The following is a 17577-nucleotide window of genomic DNA, read 5'->3' as shown; positions in this document are numbered from 1 at the left end:
TAAGGTCCGTAAGATCCTTTTTACTCGCTTCTTATTGCGTCAGTGCGGACGCAACCTTGACGACAGAATCAAATCGACGTTAGTAAATGCACAGTTAGCTCATGACGAAGACAGGTAATTCGTCTTGTTGTTTGTTTGCTGTTGTTTGCAGGACTCGCGATGCCCCGTGAAGCCTGTCACGGCTGCCGCAGCTGGTGCGCGCCCAGACTGCGCACGCCTAACGCGACCTGTTGGATGCCGTGCAGAACGGAACGTAGTTCCGACGGATCGCAGGCTGGTGCGTGAAGATCACGTGCGACGCTCGCTGGCGGCAAGCTTCTTGCAGCCTGCTGCGGAAACACCGCAATCTCACAGCCGCGGCCTCAGTCGAGTCGGAATCGGCTGAGAGCGAGGGGCAGCGGGAGGGAAAAAGAGGGGGGGGGAGGGGGAAAGAGAGAGAGACGAGGGGGAGGGAGGGGCAGGGACTGGACCAGCCCCAAGCGGGTGAGCAGGTCGAGAGAGAAGGAAAAAGAGAGAGAGAGCAAGAAAGTGAAGGAGAATGAGAGAGAGAGAGAGAGAAGGGGAGGAGAAGGAGCGAGAGAGAGAGAGACAGAGAGGGACAGCACTGGGGGGCAGCTTCAGCCGTTCGTTCGGCCATCGAGCCATTCCACGATGAGCCTATGATCGTTTCAGGGCGGGCGCACTCAAGCTGGACAACTGCAAGAAGCATGCAGCTAGCCAGCAGCACCAGCGCGCCCTCGAACTCGAGCTGGCAAGCACAGTGGGGTCAGAGGTCACGCCGGGGTCAGAGGTCACGCCTGGGTCGGAGGTCGTCCCAGAGTCAGAGGTCATGCCGGGGTCGGAGGTCGTCCCATGGTCGGAGTTCGCGTCAGATTCGGATGTTGCACTGGAGTCAGAGATCACGTCGGAGTTGGAGGTCATGCCGGAATCGGAGGTCACACCGGAATTGGAGGTCACACCGGTGTCAGAGGTCGCATCGGGGTCGTGGGTGGCAACCCCGCTTCCAGTGGTGAGGGCGGTTGCCGCCAGCAGTAGCGGCAACAGGGAGCGGATGACGCGGTGCTCGCGATTGACGAGGTAAGTTTTTTCAGCGTTCCCTGTGTGTCGCGCCCCCCTAGCTAGCTAGTGTTTGTGTGTGTGCATGTGTGTCTGTCTGCGCGTGGGCGTGTGCATGCTTGTGCGTAATCGTGTGCGTGCAGGTTATAAGATATTGTTTATACTATTTAAAATCTGTGACACGTGTTATTTGTGCAGGTACACGGCCGCAGATGCAGCGACGACTAGCGAGAAATTCGAACCGAATAAAAATCGCCTGCAGGCAGTGAAAAAGTAAGTTATATGGAAGTTGCGCTATTTCTGTATACACATATCAAGAGCTAATAATACCTAGAGTGTACAACGGAAAAACGGGAAAATAGTGCTATTTCACGACAACATTATTCTACTTTGCCTGCGAGTCTATGTGTAAAGTTGTGTAAAGTGTTCAAAAAGATAGGTGAGATGTCCACGTAGATAAGTGTTAAAAAGCCCGATAATTTTGCGTTTTGCGATCCATTTTTCGTGGGGACAGGTGGGGACAGGTTGCAGTTGGTATTTCCAGCCGACAATGTTCTATAGCCCTGCGGCAGTCAATGTACGCGGGCTATAGTACTAGAGCTAATGTGCGAAAACATATTGCGGGAGTCCCAAACTCTCCTTGATCCCATGCATTAACCTCAAAACCTTGTAAAGAATAATCTTCCCAGACCAAGGGGCATGAAGACAGGAGAGAGACAATGCACGCAGGCTAACGTTGATCAACTCATGGTCAACCACTACATTGAATTTATGAACAATGAATGAACACTGAACAAACATTGTAATTTGTACTGAAATCTGAATGAGTTTACTAATCTCTAGTACTCTACCATGTTTTTTTATAAAATTACGAGTGACTAAACTGACTAAAGAGTAAAATAAAATTCGTACGACGGCTGTGCATGACGAACCATCTTGTAAACTTCAAGTAGTAACTTGTAACTATCAGTATCAGTATCAGTATCAGCAGGAGTAAGATAATATAGATCTATATTATCTTACTCCTGGTATCAGTAAAACTGTCACTATCACCCGTGGCAGTGGCGTGGTGGGAGGAACGAACGCAGTTGGCTCAGCTGAGCTGTTACAAAAGCATTCATACAGTTGCAAGAGAAAACAATCACATAGATTTCGAAATTTTGACTATCACGTTTTAATTTACTTACATTTTTTAGATTAATTCACCGCTGATAAATGGTCAAGTCTTGTTTAAAAGCGCCGGTCACTCATCGTTGTGTACAGTTGCTTCGGCTTCAAGGAGGCTGCCATCTTTGGATGTTAACGTTCGTCTTTAATTCGGGCGTTTCCGTATTTTTCATTTATATTTTTTATGTATTATTGCAATTATTAATGTTATTAATTATCCTAGTGGATAGCGTCGTGGACGTGATAGGAGTAATGTTTTCGTATTTTTCGTTTACGTTTCATTTTTCCATTTTCATACGTTACCAACCGGAAGTTGCACAGCACGCGCGCCACGTAGTGGGCGAATCTAGAACTACGAGTAGCAAATGTAAATAAGGTTTAGTTTTTTATGCCAGTAGATGTGTGTTGACGGTTATCTCAATATCAACGAAAAATGAAAATGGAGGATTAGGGCAGGTAACCAGTTAGATACAATAATGTAACCTAGAGTCCCTTCAATATAAAGCCTAAAGGGACTCTAAAGTGAACCCAAACACAGGATAGGGTTACATCCTATCCTGTCACCTGTGTTTGGGTTACATTTTTGTAATTTTTAAATTTGTATCCAGAGAGACCGGGTACAAGATGGCGTTGCGCAAAAGATGCGTTGTTCCCTGACCGCGGAGAGCGGTTAAGCCGCGCACTTCCGCGGGACTGGGCGCACGCGACCGCTGCCCGCTATACGAATTCGCGCGCCGAAGGAGGGCGCGGGAATCCGTATAGCGGGAAGCGTAACATCGCGCAGTTTTTGTCACACGTAGACCGGCTTGACTACGGCGGCCTTGGGGGAAGGCATTTGCTGCTGCTGCTGCTTTGCTGCTCCAGGGCGCGCTGCAGCAGGGACCAGTATTTGGTGCTGCTGCTGGTTTGCTGCTGCAGGAGCGCGCTGCAGCAGGGGCCAGTATGTACGTGTACGTAGGATTAGCTATGTGTAAAAAGTGGCACGGCCACGCCAGCACGTGCTCGCACGACGTGCCATCGCCACCGGCAGCGCGGGGTCAGGAGGTTGGTAAAAATCTGCCACGTACGGTTTTGGCGGCGGTTTTGGAGATAGCATCTAGACCGCACCCATCCACATGGAGCGCCGTACCAGACTTCGTTAAAACCTCTGTGATAGACATGACGCTATACTTGGCAGTAGCCCACATCATCGCGTAGCGCCCAATAAGCGAGCGCGTGGTCGCTGATTGACAGCATTTCTTGGGGTTTCTTGTAGGAGCCACTACGTCTTACCCGTAAGGCACGCCACCCCCAAAAATGTTTAGGGGCCCGAAATGTCGGTTGGATTCCGCCCAGTTTTCGCGGAGTTTGTTTTCAGACCCCTGTCTAACATATCTGTCTAAGTGGACAAAAAGGGGGCGGCGTATTTGCTGACCTCTGTTTGACCTGGCTCGTTTAGCTATTTCTGACTAACCCTAACCCTAACCCTATAGGCTATATATATTATATATTATATCAGGAGTCTATCAATTGATAGACTCCTGACTATATATATATATTACTATTATTAGTCAGAAATAGCTAAACGAACCAGGTCAAACAGAGGTCAGGGGGACATAGACCTTATCTGCACCAGTGTGATAGAAGGCATCTCATAATAATATTAATATTACTGAATAATACTGTTTACGTCTGTGTTTACGTCTGTGTCTCACGTCACTGTCTGTGCCTGTGGCATTTTCTAAGGTCCGTAAGGATCCTTTTACTCGTTCTTTCTGTCATTGCGGACGAACATCGACGACAGAATCAAATCGGACGTAGGTAAATGCACGTAGGTATGGACGTAGATGTAATCGGTCGTTGTTGTTGTTGTTGTTGTTGCAGGACGCGCGATGCCCGTGAAGCTGTCCACCGTGCGTCAGTGGTGCGCGCAGCTGGACGCTAACGGACTGTGGATGCGCGTGCACACGGACGTGTTCCCGGGACCGGTCGAGCTGTGCGTGAAGATCACGTGCGAGCTGTGCGGCAAGTTCTGCAGCCTGCTGCGGAAACACCGCAACTTCAGCCGCGGCCTCGTCGATGGCATCGGGCCATCCGGCGTGATCGAGCGCGGGGGGAGGGCGAGGGGGAAAAGAGGGCGTGAGGGGAGGGGGAAAGCAGAGAGAGAGAGGGTGAGGGGAGGGAGAATCATAGGGCGAGGGAAAGGGGCGTAGACGAGGGGAGAGAAAAAGAGAGAGAGAGAGCTCAAGAAAGTGAAGTGAGACATGAGAGAGAGAGAGAGCAGAAGGGTAGGGAAAGCGCGAGAGAGAGAAGGACAGAGAGGCGACAGCACTGTGGGGGGCAGCGGTTCAGCCGGTTCGTGTCCGGGCCCATCGAGCCGATATCCAGCCTTTTTTTTTTTTTTCCAACGATGAGCCTTTATGATCGTTTCAGGGCAGCGCGATCTCAAGCTGGACCAACTGCCAAGAAGCATGCCAGGTAGCAGCAGCACTCAGCGCGGCCTCGAACTCTGAGCTGGCAAGCACGCTGGGGTCAGAGGTCACGCCGCCGTGTAGAGGTCTCACCCCGCCTGGGTCGGAGGTCGTTCCCAGAGTCAGGAACCGGTCATGGCCCGGCGTCGCCTCGAGGTCGTCCCGATGTGTCCGGATGTTCCGCCGTCCGGACATTCGGATGTTGCATCTGGAAGTCAGAGATTCTGCAGCTTCGGCTATGGTTGCGACGGTCCCATTGCCGGAATCGGATCCGTCACACCGGAATTGGCACGGTCCACACCGGACCTGTCAGAACGTTCCGACCATCGGCGGTCCGTGGCGGTGAACCCCCGCTTCAGTGGTCGAGTGCGCGGTGCCGCCAGCCGTAGCGGCAACATGGGAGCGGATGCACGCGTCGTTGCTCGCGACTTGACGACTGTTAAGGTTTTTATCAGCGTGTCCCTGATGTGCTCGACGCCCCCCTAGCTAGGTGCTACGTAGTTTGGTCCGATGGTAGCGCGGGCCCATCCTGTGTGCATGGTGCTTCTGTCTGCCGCACTGGTGCGGCGTTGCACTGCTTTGGTGCGTTAAATCGTCCGTGCTGTGCAGGTTATAAGTATTGTTTAGACTACTTTAAAATCTGTGACACGTGTCTATTTGTCGCAGGTTACACTCGTCGCGGACCGCAGATGCAGCGACGACTAGCGAGAAACTGTCGAGCCGAATAAAAACATCGCCCTGCAGGGTCCACGTGAAAAAGCTAAGTTTCATGTGATTGGAAAGTTGGCGTATTTCTGTCATACACTATACAAGAGCTAATAATCACCTAGATGTGTACAACGGAAAAACGGGAAAAATCAGTGCACTATTTCACGACACCATTATTTTCTACTTTGACCCTGTCCGAGCGTCGTATAATTAATTCATGGTATTGCATTAAGCCAGATTCTTTGCTTCTCTAAAACAAGACCAACCTGCTGTCAATACCGCCATACTCCTAGCGCGGGAGATATGGGCCTCCTAAACCTCCCTCCGCTTCTATGCCAAACGCCTCTCTAATTCCACTTCTTTTCCCCATCCTTCACGCGTCTAAGCAATTTTCGGCTATCGGTTCTCGTCACCGCTTGATCGCGCGCTGATAATTTGGATTTGTCACATGCCCAAATTTGCGTAAAAAAACTCCTTACTAGCTCGCCGTCATCCTGTAGAGACCTTAATTAAAAAACATTGCCCGCGGCTCCATCTATGACGGGGCCATTAGCCGTGCCTGGAAATGATAATGGCGAGATATAGGGCATAGTGCGATGCCCCCGAAAGTCACCTCCACCTCGCCACCTTGCACCCCGCAAAATCATTCATTTCTAAAATTTATGGCTGGAAAACCGAACTCTTCCACAGCAACGCCTTGACCGCGCGTGAAGTGATGGGACAGAAGGTGATCGCAGGCGTGCGTTTGGCATGTGGGAGCGGCGGAGGTTTAGGAGCGATTCATCTCCGCCTAGGAGTATTCGTATGACAAGCGGTGGTCCTGCTTTTAGTGAGAGCAGAAGCAATTCCTGCCTTAATGCGGAATACTCATGAAATTATTATAGCACTCTGTGCAGGCAAACGTTATGAATCACATGTTGTTTCACTCGAAATAGCCGCCTATTTTTCCCGTTCCTTTCTCGTTCTTGTCCACATCTCTCACTGGTATTTTTATGCTCTTTTGCACATATTTATATCTATATATATTTATTTATTTCTTAAACTATTCATTTAATTGCTAATTTATGTATGTAACGGTACTTATTCATATATATTATATATATATTACTTTTATATATATTATCACGGTGGTAATAATGACAAACACAATAAACCAATTTGCCTCATTATTAACCCCATTTATTTCGTTATTTTGAAAATATGTTTTATTGCACATTGACCTGCTCCTTGATTTCACACCGGACCATTACGTATCTTATTCCAGGATGGTGGACGTCGCCTACACAATGTGCCGGGAAAACGCCCCGTTCCGGATGCTTCCTGCTCTCCTCGCCCTTGAGCAGAGACACGGTGTCGACCTAGGTGGCGCCACGGACTACACCTGCCTCCGGCTCGTGTCCGCCGTCGGCGGAGGGACGATGGCCGAGGACGTCCGGGTGGCGCGTCATCCCTCGCCCGGACGCCGTTCTTTTCCGTTCGATATGCGGACGTTTAGAGCCATGACCCTGGCTCGACTTGGCGGCGCGGCGCGCGCGGCTTTCACAGCGCTGTACGCTAGATGCGCGCCCGGCCGGAGACGCTGCTTGCCGGCTGCTGCGCGCGTTGCGCGGGCCTCCGACATCCTTCTATTCGCCTTGTCGGAATCGAGCGCCTCCTGGTGGCGACGCTCGCCGCCGCCCGGCGGTCGCCGATCCTGCTCGGCGCCGACCTGTGTCGCCCGGTAGAGCATCCCCCCGCGTGGGTTGTCGCCGGCGACGCGGTCCCGCGTGGCGCGACCTGGTGGCGCGGCTACGGGAGAGCGCGCCGTGGCTTGTGGGGGTCGACTGCCTGAGTCATAGGCTGGACGACGCACTGCGCGAGGCCCTCGCCGGAACTTACTTCGACCGCCTAGAGGGGGCGCTGCGAGAGCTGCACGCGCTCTACCGGCGCAACCCGTCCTACCGGCCTGAGGTCTTGCGGCTCGCGCAGCTCCTGGAGCGCCACCTGGGGGCGGCGCGCGGGCGCGCGCGAGTCAGTCACGTCGTCGAAGCTTGTCGTCACCTGTTGCGAGGCTACGCGATTGTCGTTCGCCACCTGGAGGCGATGCGGGCGGACGGCGGCACCGACGGGCTGGCGGCGGCCGTCGCCACGGCAACGCTGCGAAGCTTCGCGTTCGTCTCGCACGCGCTGCTCCTCGCGAGACTCCTCGAGCCCATCGTCGACGCGGCGTCGGCGTGGCAACGAGACGCCGTCGAGACGGCCTCGAAGCTCGCCGCCGTCGCGCGAGCCCACGCCGCGATCGCCGAACTCGAGCGAGAGCCGGCGCCACCTGGCGACGAACTCGCGGCGCTGCTCGACGGCGGAGCGGGCGCGTGCTTCCGCGGAGTAGCGCTCGCGGACGCCGCCCAGGGGGCGCCGGAGCTGCGCAACAATGCGGCGGGGCTAGTCGCGCGAGTTGCCGTGTGCGTGCGCGCGCGCCTCGACCCGAACATGGCCGCTGGCATTGTCGGCATGGCCGCCATCTTGGACACGACGCTGTGGCCGCTCGGCGACGCCTCGGCGCGCGACGCGTTCTGCGTCGACGCCGTCGCCTGTGCCGCGCTGCACTTTCGCCCCCTGCTGGAGGGCGGGGGCAGCCGCAACTCGCTCGTTCGCGTCGCCTCGCGATCACCAGGGGGCGCCGGGAAGGAGGCGCTCGTCACGACGAGTCACTGGAGCTTCAAGGAGGAGCCGGACGATGACGGCTACCCCGACTGTAGCGGCGCCCTCTACGAGCAGGGCGACGACGATGGAGGCGCCCCCTACGAGCAGGCGGACGACGAGTCGGAATTCGTCGGCAGAATTCTCGCAGAGTGGACGGAATTCAAGCGCGTCGTTTGGGAGAACATGGCGGTGGGCGGCGGCGGGGCGAGGCCCGCGGACGTGTGGCCGCGGCTCGCAATGCGCTACAGCGCCACCTACCCGCGCCTCGCCGCGCTCGTCAACGTGCTGCGCGCGTTTCCCGCGTCGCCCGTCGCCACGGAGACGTGCCGCGCCGAGTTCGCAGACACGGCGACTGACTGGCGCGCGTCGATGCCCGACGCCGTGTTAGAACACATCGTGAGGATCCGCACGGAGGGGGCGCCACCGTCGCAGTTCGACGCCGGACCGGCGGCGACGAGGCTGATGGCGAGAGATCAGGCGGTCTGTGGCGTCGTGGGTCCGAGTAGAAAACGCATGAGGCTGTAGGTCATGGTCGTCGTTCTCGTTGATGTTTATGTTCTCTTGTTGTTTGTAAGTTTGCTTGTGTATCTGTGGTCATTGTGTAAAAGCTCTGGTTTCTAAGTACGATTGTGCTCAACGTGAAATAAAATTGCCAAATTATTGTTTTTAATAAAAATGTATGTATGCATTTAATTTTTGTATTAATTTCTAAATGGGTTTTTATATGCATTTTCAGATGCATCATGTATAATAATTCACTAGCATACAAGTTACACTACAACACTACATACAAGTTGCACATCAAGATATTAATTATACATATTATCAGTAGTGAATACTAATATTATTATTCACTCTTGATATTATATAGTTTACATATTTGGTGATACTTCTCTAGTTATTGAGATAAATGTTGTTTTATTATTTATAATCAAGCAAAGTCATAATTTTAACTATTCAGGGTAACAGATGTCGCCACGTATATTCGCGAAACTAAAGTACCCGGATGTAGTTGAACGCCCCGTCCTTCTGCATCTAGTTATTTGAGGTGGTTCAGGAACGACCGCTGCTAAAAAATTTCACCGTATCTCAGTGTCTGCACTACTGTGTCTACTGTAAGTATATACACTAGCACGTTTAATATCGTCTGCTCCTGTGTAATAGTAATGAACGATTGAGTGTTATTTTCAGTTTCAAATTTGAAATGGTTCCCGTGGAATCGGCGTTATGAGTGGAGACTTCCAAAGTCCAAACATTGACAAATCATGGCGTGACCTTTTTGTTACCCTCACACTCTCAGTGACTCTGAGTGTCTTTGGTTGTGTCTTCAGACTGCCGTGTGTGTTACTAACTTGTTACATTATTATTGATGCTTTTTACCACAAGTGCAATTGAGAAGCGTACTCATCACTGATCAGAATCTTGGTTGGCATTCATCTTCGCATCGTCAATCTTGTTTCATTGGATTGGTCCGAGTTTGAACTTGGACTTGAACTTGTGTCTCTACTACTCTAGTCAGAGTAGTCGCTAACCTCATAGCCTCGTAAAGATTATTGTTCAAAGTCCAAAGGATTAATATATCGAAGATGGAAAGTAACAGTTGATCGAATAGGCAGAGCAACACTGCAGGTCGCAGTAGAAAAAGCTCTAATTTTTCCAATTTTTCAATTGTGCTAGTAGTAGTAGGGATCCATGAAAACTCGGGTACTGCTGCTGGCAATACTGCTTGCGCTAGTTCAAATGTCCCCGGGAGAGCCCACGTTTTAGTTTTGAGATGAGAACACGGGTTGAGAGAACAAGTGAAGGTAGTCACTGCAAGTGCTAAGCTGATCAATTTGTCAATGTCATGCCATGATGCACTGCAGCATGAGCAAATATAGGCCTATTTTATGATTGTGCATTTTGCATCAGCATGCTGTAGACTTTATACGTTTAGCATTTTATACTCTGCAAATAACGAGGCGACTAGTGTTCGTTCTGTGACTCTGTGTACAGTCTGTGAAGAGCGATGTGTCTGTGATGTGAGGACTGTATGTGAATGCTTATTTCTATTCTAACATGTTTTCTAGGAGCTTGCTGATAGGCTGAAGTAGGGAAGGGAAGAAAAAGCAAAGTCAGAAACCGTTGGATTTATATTTGACAGTTGGTAAGATTTTCAGCTGTCTTTATCCCCCATCAGATTTAGGTAGAAACATTTCAGCGTTCTTCCGCACTGCATGAATTGATTTCTACTTTGCACACTAATCTCAATTTCTCTGTTTATGCTTTTATATTTTTCGAGCCTATAATTAACTAATCAACTAATTAATGTAGTTCTGAAAAAACTCACATCAGCATGCCTTGGCATTCTTTCAACGCATGCGACGCACGTTTGCACGTACCCCCGATGGCTTTGGTCACCCTAACTGTTTTTCACCCTCGTCCGTACTAACGCCAACTTCCCTTCAGCATCATGGAGTCGGGGAAAACGTACGTCGATTCGCAGAGCGCGCCGTGGCGCCACCGGGTGATGCAGCGATGCGCCATTCCGTTCCTGCTCACGTTTTTCTGCATGTGGTGCACCATAGCCGTCGGAAATCTCATCTATTACTATGCTATCAAGCCGAATCGCGCGTACTGAGTTGTCGCCATGGCGATTCTCGACGCGCCGGCAGAACGACCTCTAACTTTATTGTCGATAATATTTTCACGACGTGTGACGTATAGCGTTTCTAACATGATCTAGTCGACTAACAAATTTTCTGCTCGCCTCTCTTCTAAGCTAGACTGCTTTCAAGTTAACCGATTCATCTCGCACGTTACTATTATGCACAACCCTGTAAAAGGGTGTAGTTTGTAGTTATTAGGTGAGATTGTCTCTATTAACACTCAAGATGATTCTTTTCTACGACGTCTTTCTATGAAGTCGGAAGAGGTGTAAATAATTTGCTAGCATGCTTGCTTTCTGACTAATAAAAGAATGAGTACTACTACGGACCTTGCATGTGCATGCGTGTTTTGATTAGTTATTTCTTTTCATCACGATCTCTACTAAACTGCTTATCGCTTCTCTCAGGCCAAAACAAAATATAGGTGTTTTTACCGTTTCCCTACCGACCCTATTTATTCCCAGCGACCCTAAACATTTTATTGTCAATTTTCTTTAAAGTAAAAAAAAAATAAAAATATTAAAAAAAAAACGGACATGGTTCGTAAATAAAATGTTTCAATAAAATAAAATGTTTTCCCTACCTACCTACCCTATTTTTTTTCGGCATGAAACGGTAACCACACCTATATTTTGTTTTGGCCTCACCTGCCTGCCACGCACTCTCGCACCGCACGCTGTATTGCCGTATCTCATGCGAGCATGTCTGCATGCATAGCACAGGGTCTGTGCTGTGTCACCTGCCAGTGCCAGGGCGTTACGCAGTACTGCGCTGTTGCACCTTCACGACACGTTCCAATCAGGGTAAAAAATACACGCGAGCGATAAGCGATTCGCTCTTCAAACCTCCGAAATCGCTCCCGTGAGGCTCAAAATAGCTCCCGTAAAATTTTTGATGAGAGCTATTTTCTTCCACAGACTCGAAAAAGAGCTCACGTGAAAAAAAGCAATTTTTTGCCTGGTTCCGATGAGTACAGGTGTCGTTCTGTGGTTTATTAATCCGTGGAAGTGTGGTGCTGGAAAACGGCAGTTGTGTCCAGGTTAACGTCATCGTTACGGCATCGCGGGTAGGGATGTTGCAGCTCATTTGATGCGAAATGTGTTATGATTGAAACTTACTGCGCCGTTCGCATTATTACACATTCATTCCGTGGTTTCTCATTCGCAATCTCGCTTTTTTCTTCCTTCTGTCTTTTTCACTGTCCCTTTCGCTCTTTCTATTTCCTTCTATCTCTCTCTTTCTCTCCTCCTCTCCTCCTCTCTCTCTCTCTCTCTCTCTCTCTGAAACTTACTGCGCCGTTTGCATTATTACACATTCATTCTGTGGTTTCTCATTCGCAATCTCGCTTTTTTCTTCCTTCTGTCTTTTTCACTGTCCATTTCGCTCTTTCTATTTCTTTCTATCTCTCTCTCTCTCTCTCTCTCTCTCTCTCTCTCTCTCTCTCTCTCTCTCTCTCTCTCTCTCTCTCTCTCTCTCTCTCTCTCTCTCCCCACTCTCTTTCTCTATCTTTCTCTGTTACCTCTCTCTCTCTAACTCCCTCTCGTGTCTTTTGCTAATCCTCTATCATCCATCCCTCCCCCACATCATCGCTAGCTGGCCGATAACCCTCCCACGCGTGTGTGTCTGTATCGTCTGCAGCACCCACCGCCCACCATGGCAGACGGAGCAGAGCAGCAGCCCATCTTCCAGCCAGGAATCCAACGCAGCCGATCGTACGAGAAGGTCAGCTGGCGGGCGGGCGTCCTGCGCCGATGCGTTGTCCCGACGATCATCACCTTCACGGGAATCTTCCTCGCCATCGCCATTGGCAACATCTGCTACTACTTCGCGATCAAGCCGGCGCGGGCGTACTAGACGCGCGCTGAGCGGGCGGGTGCGACCGGATTCACTCGGATTGGATGCAGCAGGGGGGCGGGGGAGGAGGGCGTGAGCCCGGGAGGGGGAAGCGAGCGCGGATGCAGAAGAGACGGGGGAGCGAATCAACAAAGAAGTTTACGCGAGGGTCGTTGTTGAATTTTATATTAATCGTAGAAGCGATAGTAGCCGATAGGGCGATGTCTTAGCAGGGTTACTGCGTGCCTCCGCGATTCTGTTGATGCCATTGATTGTCGATTTTACTTTGTGATACGCCACGCGGCATTAGCGGCTGGGCGTCCCCGCACGTTGGCGGGCGGACCTTTTAGATATGGTCCCAAGGTGCGACGCGCAGCGAAGACGGTACAGCCATGTCAGTGATCATGTCAGTGTGTCAAAGAGAGAGAGAGAGAGAGAGCGAGAGAGAGGGCAAGAGAAGTGAGAGAGAGGGCGAGAGAAGTGAGAGACAGAGAGAGAGAGAAAGAGGGAGAGAAATCGACCGTACAGTTGCATCTGAAAGGCAACACAAACTGACAAATAAAAAGATAACACCGACAGGCTCACCGGTCTACGCTGCTGCCGCATCTTCGTCTCACGCACTGCTGCACTCGGAAGCCCTTCTTATTACATTCCAGTTGCGACATTCCATTCCACTATGTAGCTTACAGGTACATGCACAGATATGAGCAGGTATGGAAAGGTATATGCACAGGTTTATACAGGTATATGCAGGTACATGCACAGGTATATACAGGTACATGCACAGGTATATACAGATACGTGCACAGGTATATACAGGTACATGCACAGGTATATACAGGTACATGTACAGACGTGCACAGGTATATACAGATACGTGCACAGGTATATACAGGTACATGCACAGGTATATACAGGTATATATACAGATACGTGCACAGGTACATACAGATACATGCACAGGTGTATGCAGGTACATGCACAGGTACGCGCAGACAACCACGCGCTGCGATCATCGTCGCTACCCCCCAAAGGCAGCTAGACGGTGCGAATTGGTTGCGATGGTCCCAGCGTGCGAGGGTTGCGTACGACCATGGGTGGGGTCTAGCAGGGTGGGGTCTAGCAGCTGAGATGGGAGACCGTTCTGTCATTAGCCACACTCACTGGCTTTGTACCTGATACGTGTGTGTGTGAGTGTGTGTGTGTATGTATGTTCCAAATTGCACCTCTGGTTTGTGGATGGTACCTACCTTGTTTGTGGATGGTACCTACCTTGTTTGTGGATGGTACCAACCTTGTTTGTACCTGGCACATATACCTGGTACACACCTGGTAACACACACACCTGGTAACATGTACACCTGATACCCACCTGGCGCACATTTTTACACCTGGTAACACCTGTGCACCTGGTACACATACCTGTGAAGCGGTGTGTGAGGAATGAAGCACTAGTTGCGAGGGGAGAAGAATCTCAGCTTTTCAGGAGTTAGTCTATTTTTTGCACACGTTTATGATTTATGCGCACGATCGGGTTGTGGTTTTCACCCGCGCTCACATTCTCAGAGAGTGGGCGGGCGTCTGTCTTAAACTATATGTTTACACTTTAGAGAGGATGAGAAAGAGAGAGAGAGAGAGAGAGAGAGAGAAAGAGAGATAGCTATAGTATTTACAGTGCTTATTTTGCACGGTGATGGGGTTTACTAATCGAGTATCGCCGGATGCCTCGTACGTTGTGACGACGGCGGCGTCACTGTTCCTTATACATTCCCTAACGCGCGTTTACCGTTTACGACTTACCGAATACTCGTTTTGTTTATCGTTTTAAGAGATCATCGCTTATTGGCGACTTTTTCAGTTTTTTCGGCATGAAGAAGAATCGAGGTAGTCGAATGAATTACAGGTAGATGATTAGGAGTCTTAATTAATTACAGGCCGCAATTAGGGGCACTAATTACTCATGTTCACTGTCGATAGAGCTCCTTGGCGTGTATACACCCGTTGTGGATCTGGGTTTAGTGCGGTTGTGAGCGCACTTTCTGTTATGTTTAGTGCCAGGGGTGCCGGTTTAGTACACTTGCAAGGTGTACGCACCGTTTGGTAGCGTAGGGACCATGGAATAGTATGCGTTGAGATGCAGGCGCAGGTGTGATATGACTGTGTGTATGTTATAACGTAAGGCATGGCTCCAAGTGAAGTTGGTCTGTTACGTCGTTCTACATTGTTTATGCACAGATTTTGCGGTAATCGTGGCGAGTAAGCAAATTTGGAGTCGATAAAAGCCTGTGGTTCTACGATTCCATACGTGTCACGTCATTCCTTGTTGTTCTACACGTAGTTACTTGTAATATGCTAACCATGGCAGACAAGCAAATTTGGAGGCGAAAAGCATATATATAGTAGCTGCACAATAAAATAACTATAACGATTAAAATTCGGCTTGAAGTTTTATTTACGATCATCTCGTCATTCTACTTTCACATCCAAACTATCACATGATGCAAAGATGTGTGCAGAGAAATAACTTGAAGCATCTTGTTGGTATAAATGCAGTTTATTGTATCACAAAATGGTAACGTTTACCAAGTAACAAACATCCTGTCACAGACATTGTGCTACATGTCCACAACACTCAGCTGAGCATGGTTGGCCAAATGTGCCAAACTGTATTCTATCCATAGGAATACTACCTATAGATAAACGGTCCACTATCTGTAGGTAAATGGTACCTTGAACAAACGTAATTATTACTTTACCTGTTTTGAAACGATACTACCTGTGCGTAGATGGTATCGTAGCTTTAGATAGGCCAGCGATTACTAATCTGGAAGATAATCGCGTGTTTGGACGTGAAATAACATACATTCTGCATCGCACCAGTAGTACATTTAACATGTGTGATTTTACTCTCGATTACATTAATAAATATCTGCTAGGGAAACTGAATCGGTGAATCCCACGCAGGTGTGCTCGGTATAATCTCGGAAACACAGTGCAACCGAAGCAATAAACAAAGAAAGCTCAGATCCAAAACACATTCCACTGTACTCCCACTCGCTGCAATCGTCACGCTACATCGAGAGACTGATCTCTTATCGTCTCCAAGTCATCCATTTAAAATGTACACAGTCGTTTAGGGACAGCACTTGCTGTTGATCTGCCTGTGGCCTTGCAGACAAAGTCACGCGACTCACGAACCCATCGTTTTTACTAGATATGTGACATTAGTTGCAATCACATTAATAATTAATTAATTATTTAATTAATTGTTTACATTGTTTGCGACTTGTCAATTACCGCAAAACAACCTCATTGCGATAGACGATTGCAAACGTGAAACGCCGTATTGACTGACGCACCGCGCAGAAACATGTTTTAACGAAGTTATTACCGATTGTCTAGAAACCGACGATTGCACACTAATGGCCCTATCCACCTGGAGCAATCAACAGCTAACTCTAGTGACTCTTGTAGTTGCAATGGGAGCGTTCTAATAATGCTGCTTACAGTGCTTTAATAGTAACAAAGTGAGTCACAGTCGACAACCTGGCGCGTTTTCACGAAAAAACACGTATAAACTGGACCAGCTGGAGCGATCTAGCAACAGCGTCCAAGGAGAATGCGACTATCTCGTTCAGACGGATAGAACAATTAAGAAAACGCTCGCGCGCAAACAGATGCTTCGCCGTCGCTGCCACAGGCGACGGTTCGTCACTTCCCTCATCCCGGAAGCACCGGGGCAATGCGTCCGGCAAAACGCGGGGGAACTATTTCCATCACTACTCACGCTCGGCGCCCCTGCACCCGTACGGCGACATTCTCCCACACGGACCACCGCACCACGTCGCCGCCCGATGCAGAGAGTCCACAGAGTTCTAGTGTGACATCTACTACACGTGCGCTGCCTGCCTCCGACCCTTGCTCACACCGTTTCTACCAGGGTAAAAAATACACGGGAGCGATGAGCGATTCGCTCTTCAAACCTCCGAAATCGCTCCCGTAAAATTTTTGATGAGAGCTATTTTCTTCCACAGACTCGAAAAAGAGCTCCCGTGAAAAAAAACAAATTTTTTCCCCTGGTTTCTACCCTCACCGAATCCACACACAACCCTAATCTCACACCTGCCACATCAACCACTACCTCTGACCCTTTACCCAGCGATCGTCGTATGTTCGTCCGTCTGTCCGTTTGTACGACCGACCTATGACCTCGTCTTGATGTCACAGCCTGGTCCGTACAGCCCCGATCTGCCCCGCTCTGCCCGGCCCCGCCTCTCGTTCCCTTACAGCTCTGATTTGGGCGCGTGCTTCGGTATGAGCTCCTTCACGCGGTTGATGTACTCGTCTTTCTCGACACATCCACGGCAATCTTCGCCCCAGTCGCTGAGGATCCGCTTCAGCTCCTTGACTCGCGTCTTCTTAAAGTCTATAGTGTCAAAGTCGATCTTCTTGTCTGTGAGATGAGGAGAGAAATGGATTAGCTGGGCAGTAAAATTAGTTTAAATAGGTCCATTTTTTAAGATAATAAGTTTCTAGAAAGTAAGTTCTAAATAGTTAGTTTCTTCTTCTTTATATCTAAAAATTGCGTCCGTGGGAGAATAAAAGGCTGATTGCAGCAAAATGAGGGACTTTCCAGAAATATAAGGGACGCGAGGGAGTGGCGGACAGAATTAGCCGGCGGCAAAATTAGGAAGTATGTGGGTTGGGGTGGCGAGATGTTGACTGCAGTAAAACGAGGGAGTACCCAGAAAAATAAAGAGACGAGAGGTGGCGGCGTAAAAAATTCAGCTAGTGGCAAAACGGAAGGAAGAAGCAGCAAAATAAGGAGAAGAATCTGGGGTCCGTGGCAAAAAGAGAGAGCCCCGAGAATAATAAGAAAGATAGTAGCAAAATGAGTGAGACCGCAGTAAATTTAGAGAGATAGCAGCAAAATGAGCGAGACCACAGCAAAATGAGAGAGTCCGCAGTAAATTTAGAGAGATAGCAGCAAAATGAGCGAGACCACAGCAAAATGAGAGAGTCCGCAGTAAATT

The 17577-nt window shown here is 49.5% G+C and overlaps 2 protein-coding genes and 1 long non-coding RNA gene across 3 annotated transcripts in view; 1 reads left to right on the top strand and 2 right to left on the bottom strand.

The window, feature by feature from the left end:
• LOC106813581 (growth hormone-regulated TBC protein 1-A-like) overlaps positions 1 to 2355 on the bottom strand; it is an 8687-nt gene extending 6332 nt beyond the window's left edge. Inside the window, exon 1 of the mRNA XM_014817756.1 lies at positions 2244 to 2355. The gene's annotated coding sequence lies outside the window, so the exon portion shown is untranslated. The remainder of the gene's footprint in view (positions 1 to 2243) is intronic.
• Positions 2356 to 9070: 6715 nt separating this feature from the next.
• On the top strand, positions 9071 to 14978 carry LOC106813580. Its single transcript, XR_001394485.1, has 3 exons — positions 9071 to 9178; positions 10133 to 10209; positions 12350 to 14978. It is a non-coding gene; the product is annotated as an uncharacterized LOC106813580 (long non-coding RNA).
• A 104-nt stretch (positions 14979 to 15082) lies between these two features.
• LOC106813571 (mesencephalic astrocyte-derived neurotrophic factor-like) overlaps positions 15083 to 17577 on the bottom strand; it is an 11022-nt gene continuing 8527 nt past the window's right edge. Inside the window, exon 4 of the mRNA XM_014817741.1 lies at positions 15083 to 16997. Coding sequence (XP_014673227.1) covers positions 16828 to 16997 — 170 coding nt within the window. The 3' untranslated portion in view covers positions 15083 to 16827. The remainder of the gene's footprint in view (positions 16998 to 17577) is intronic.

Source organism: Priapulus caudatus, unplaced genomic scaffold, assembly GCF_000485595.1.
Source record: "Priapulus caudatus unplaced genomic scaffold, Priapulus_caudatus-5.0.1 Scaffold793, whole genome shotgun sequence".
NCBI lineage: Eukaryota > Metazoa > Priapulida > Priapulimorpha > Priapulimorphida > Priapulidae > Priapulus > Priapulus caudatus.
Note: the sequence above shows the minus strand (reverse complement) of the source record. Positions and strands in the feature narration are given on the sequence as shown.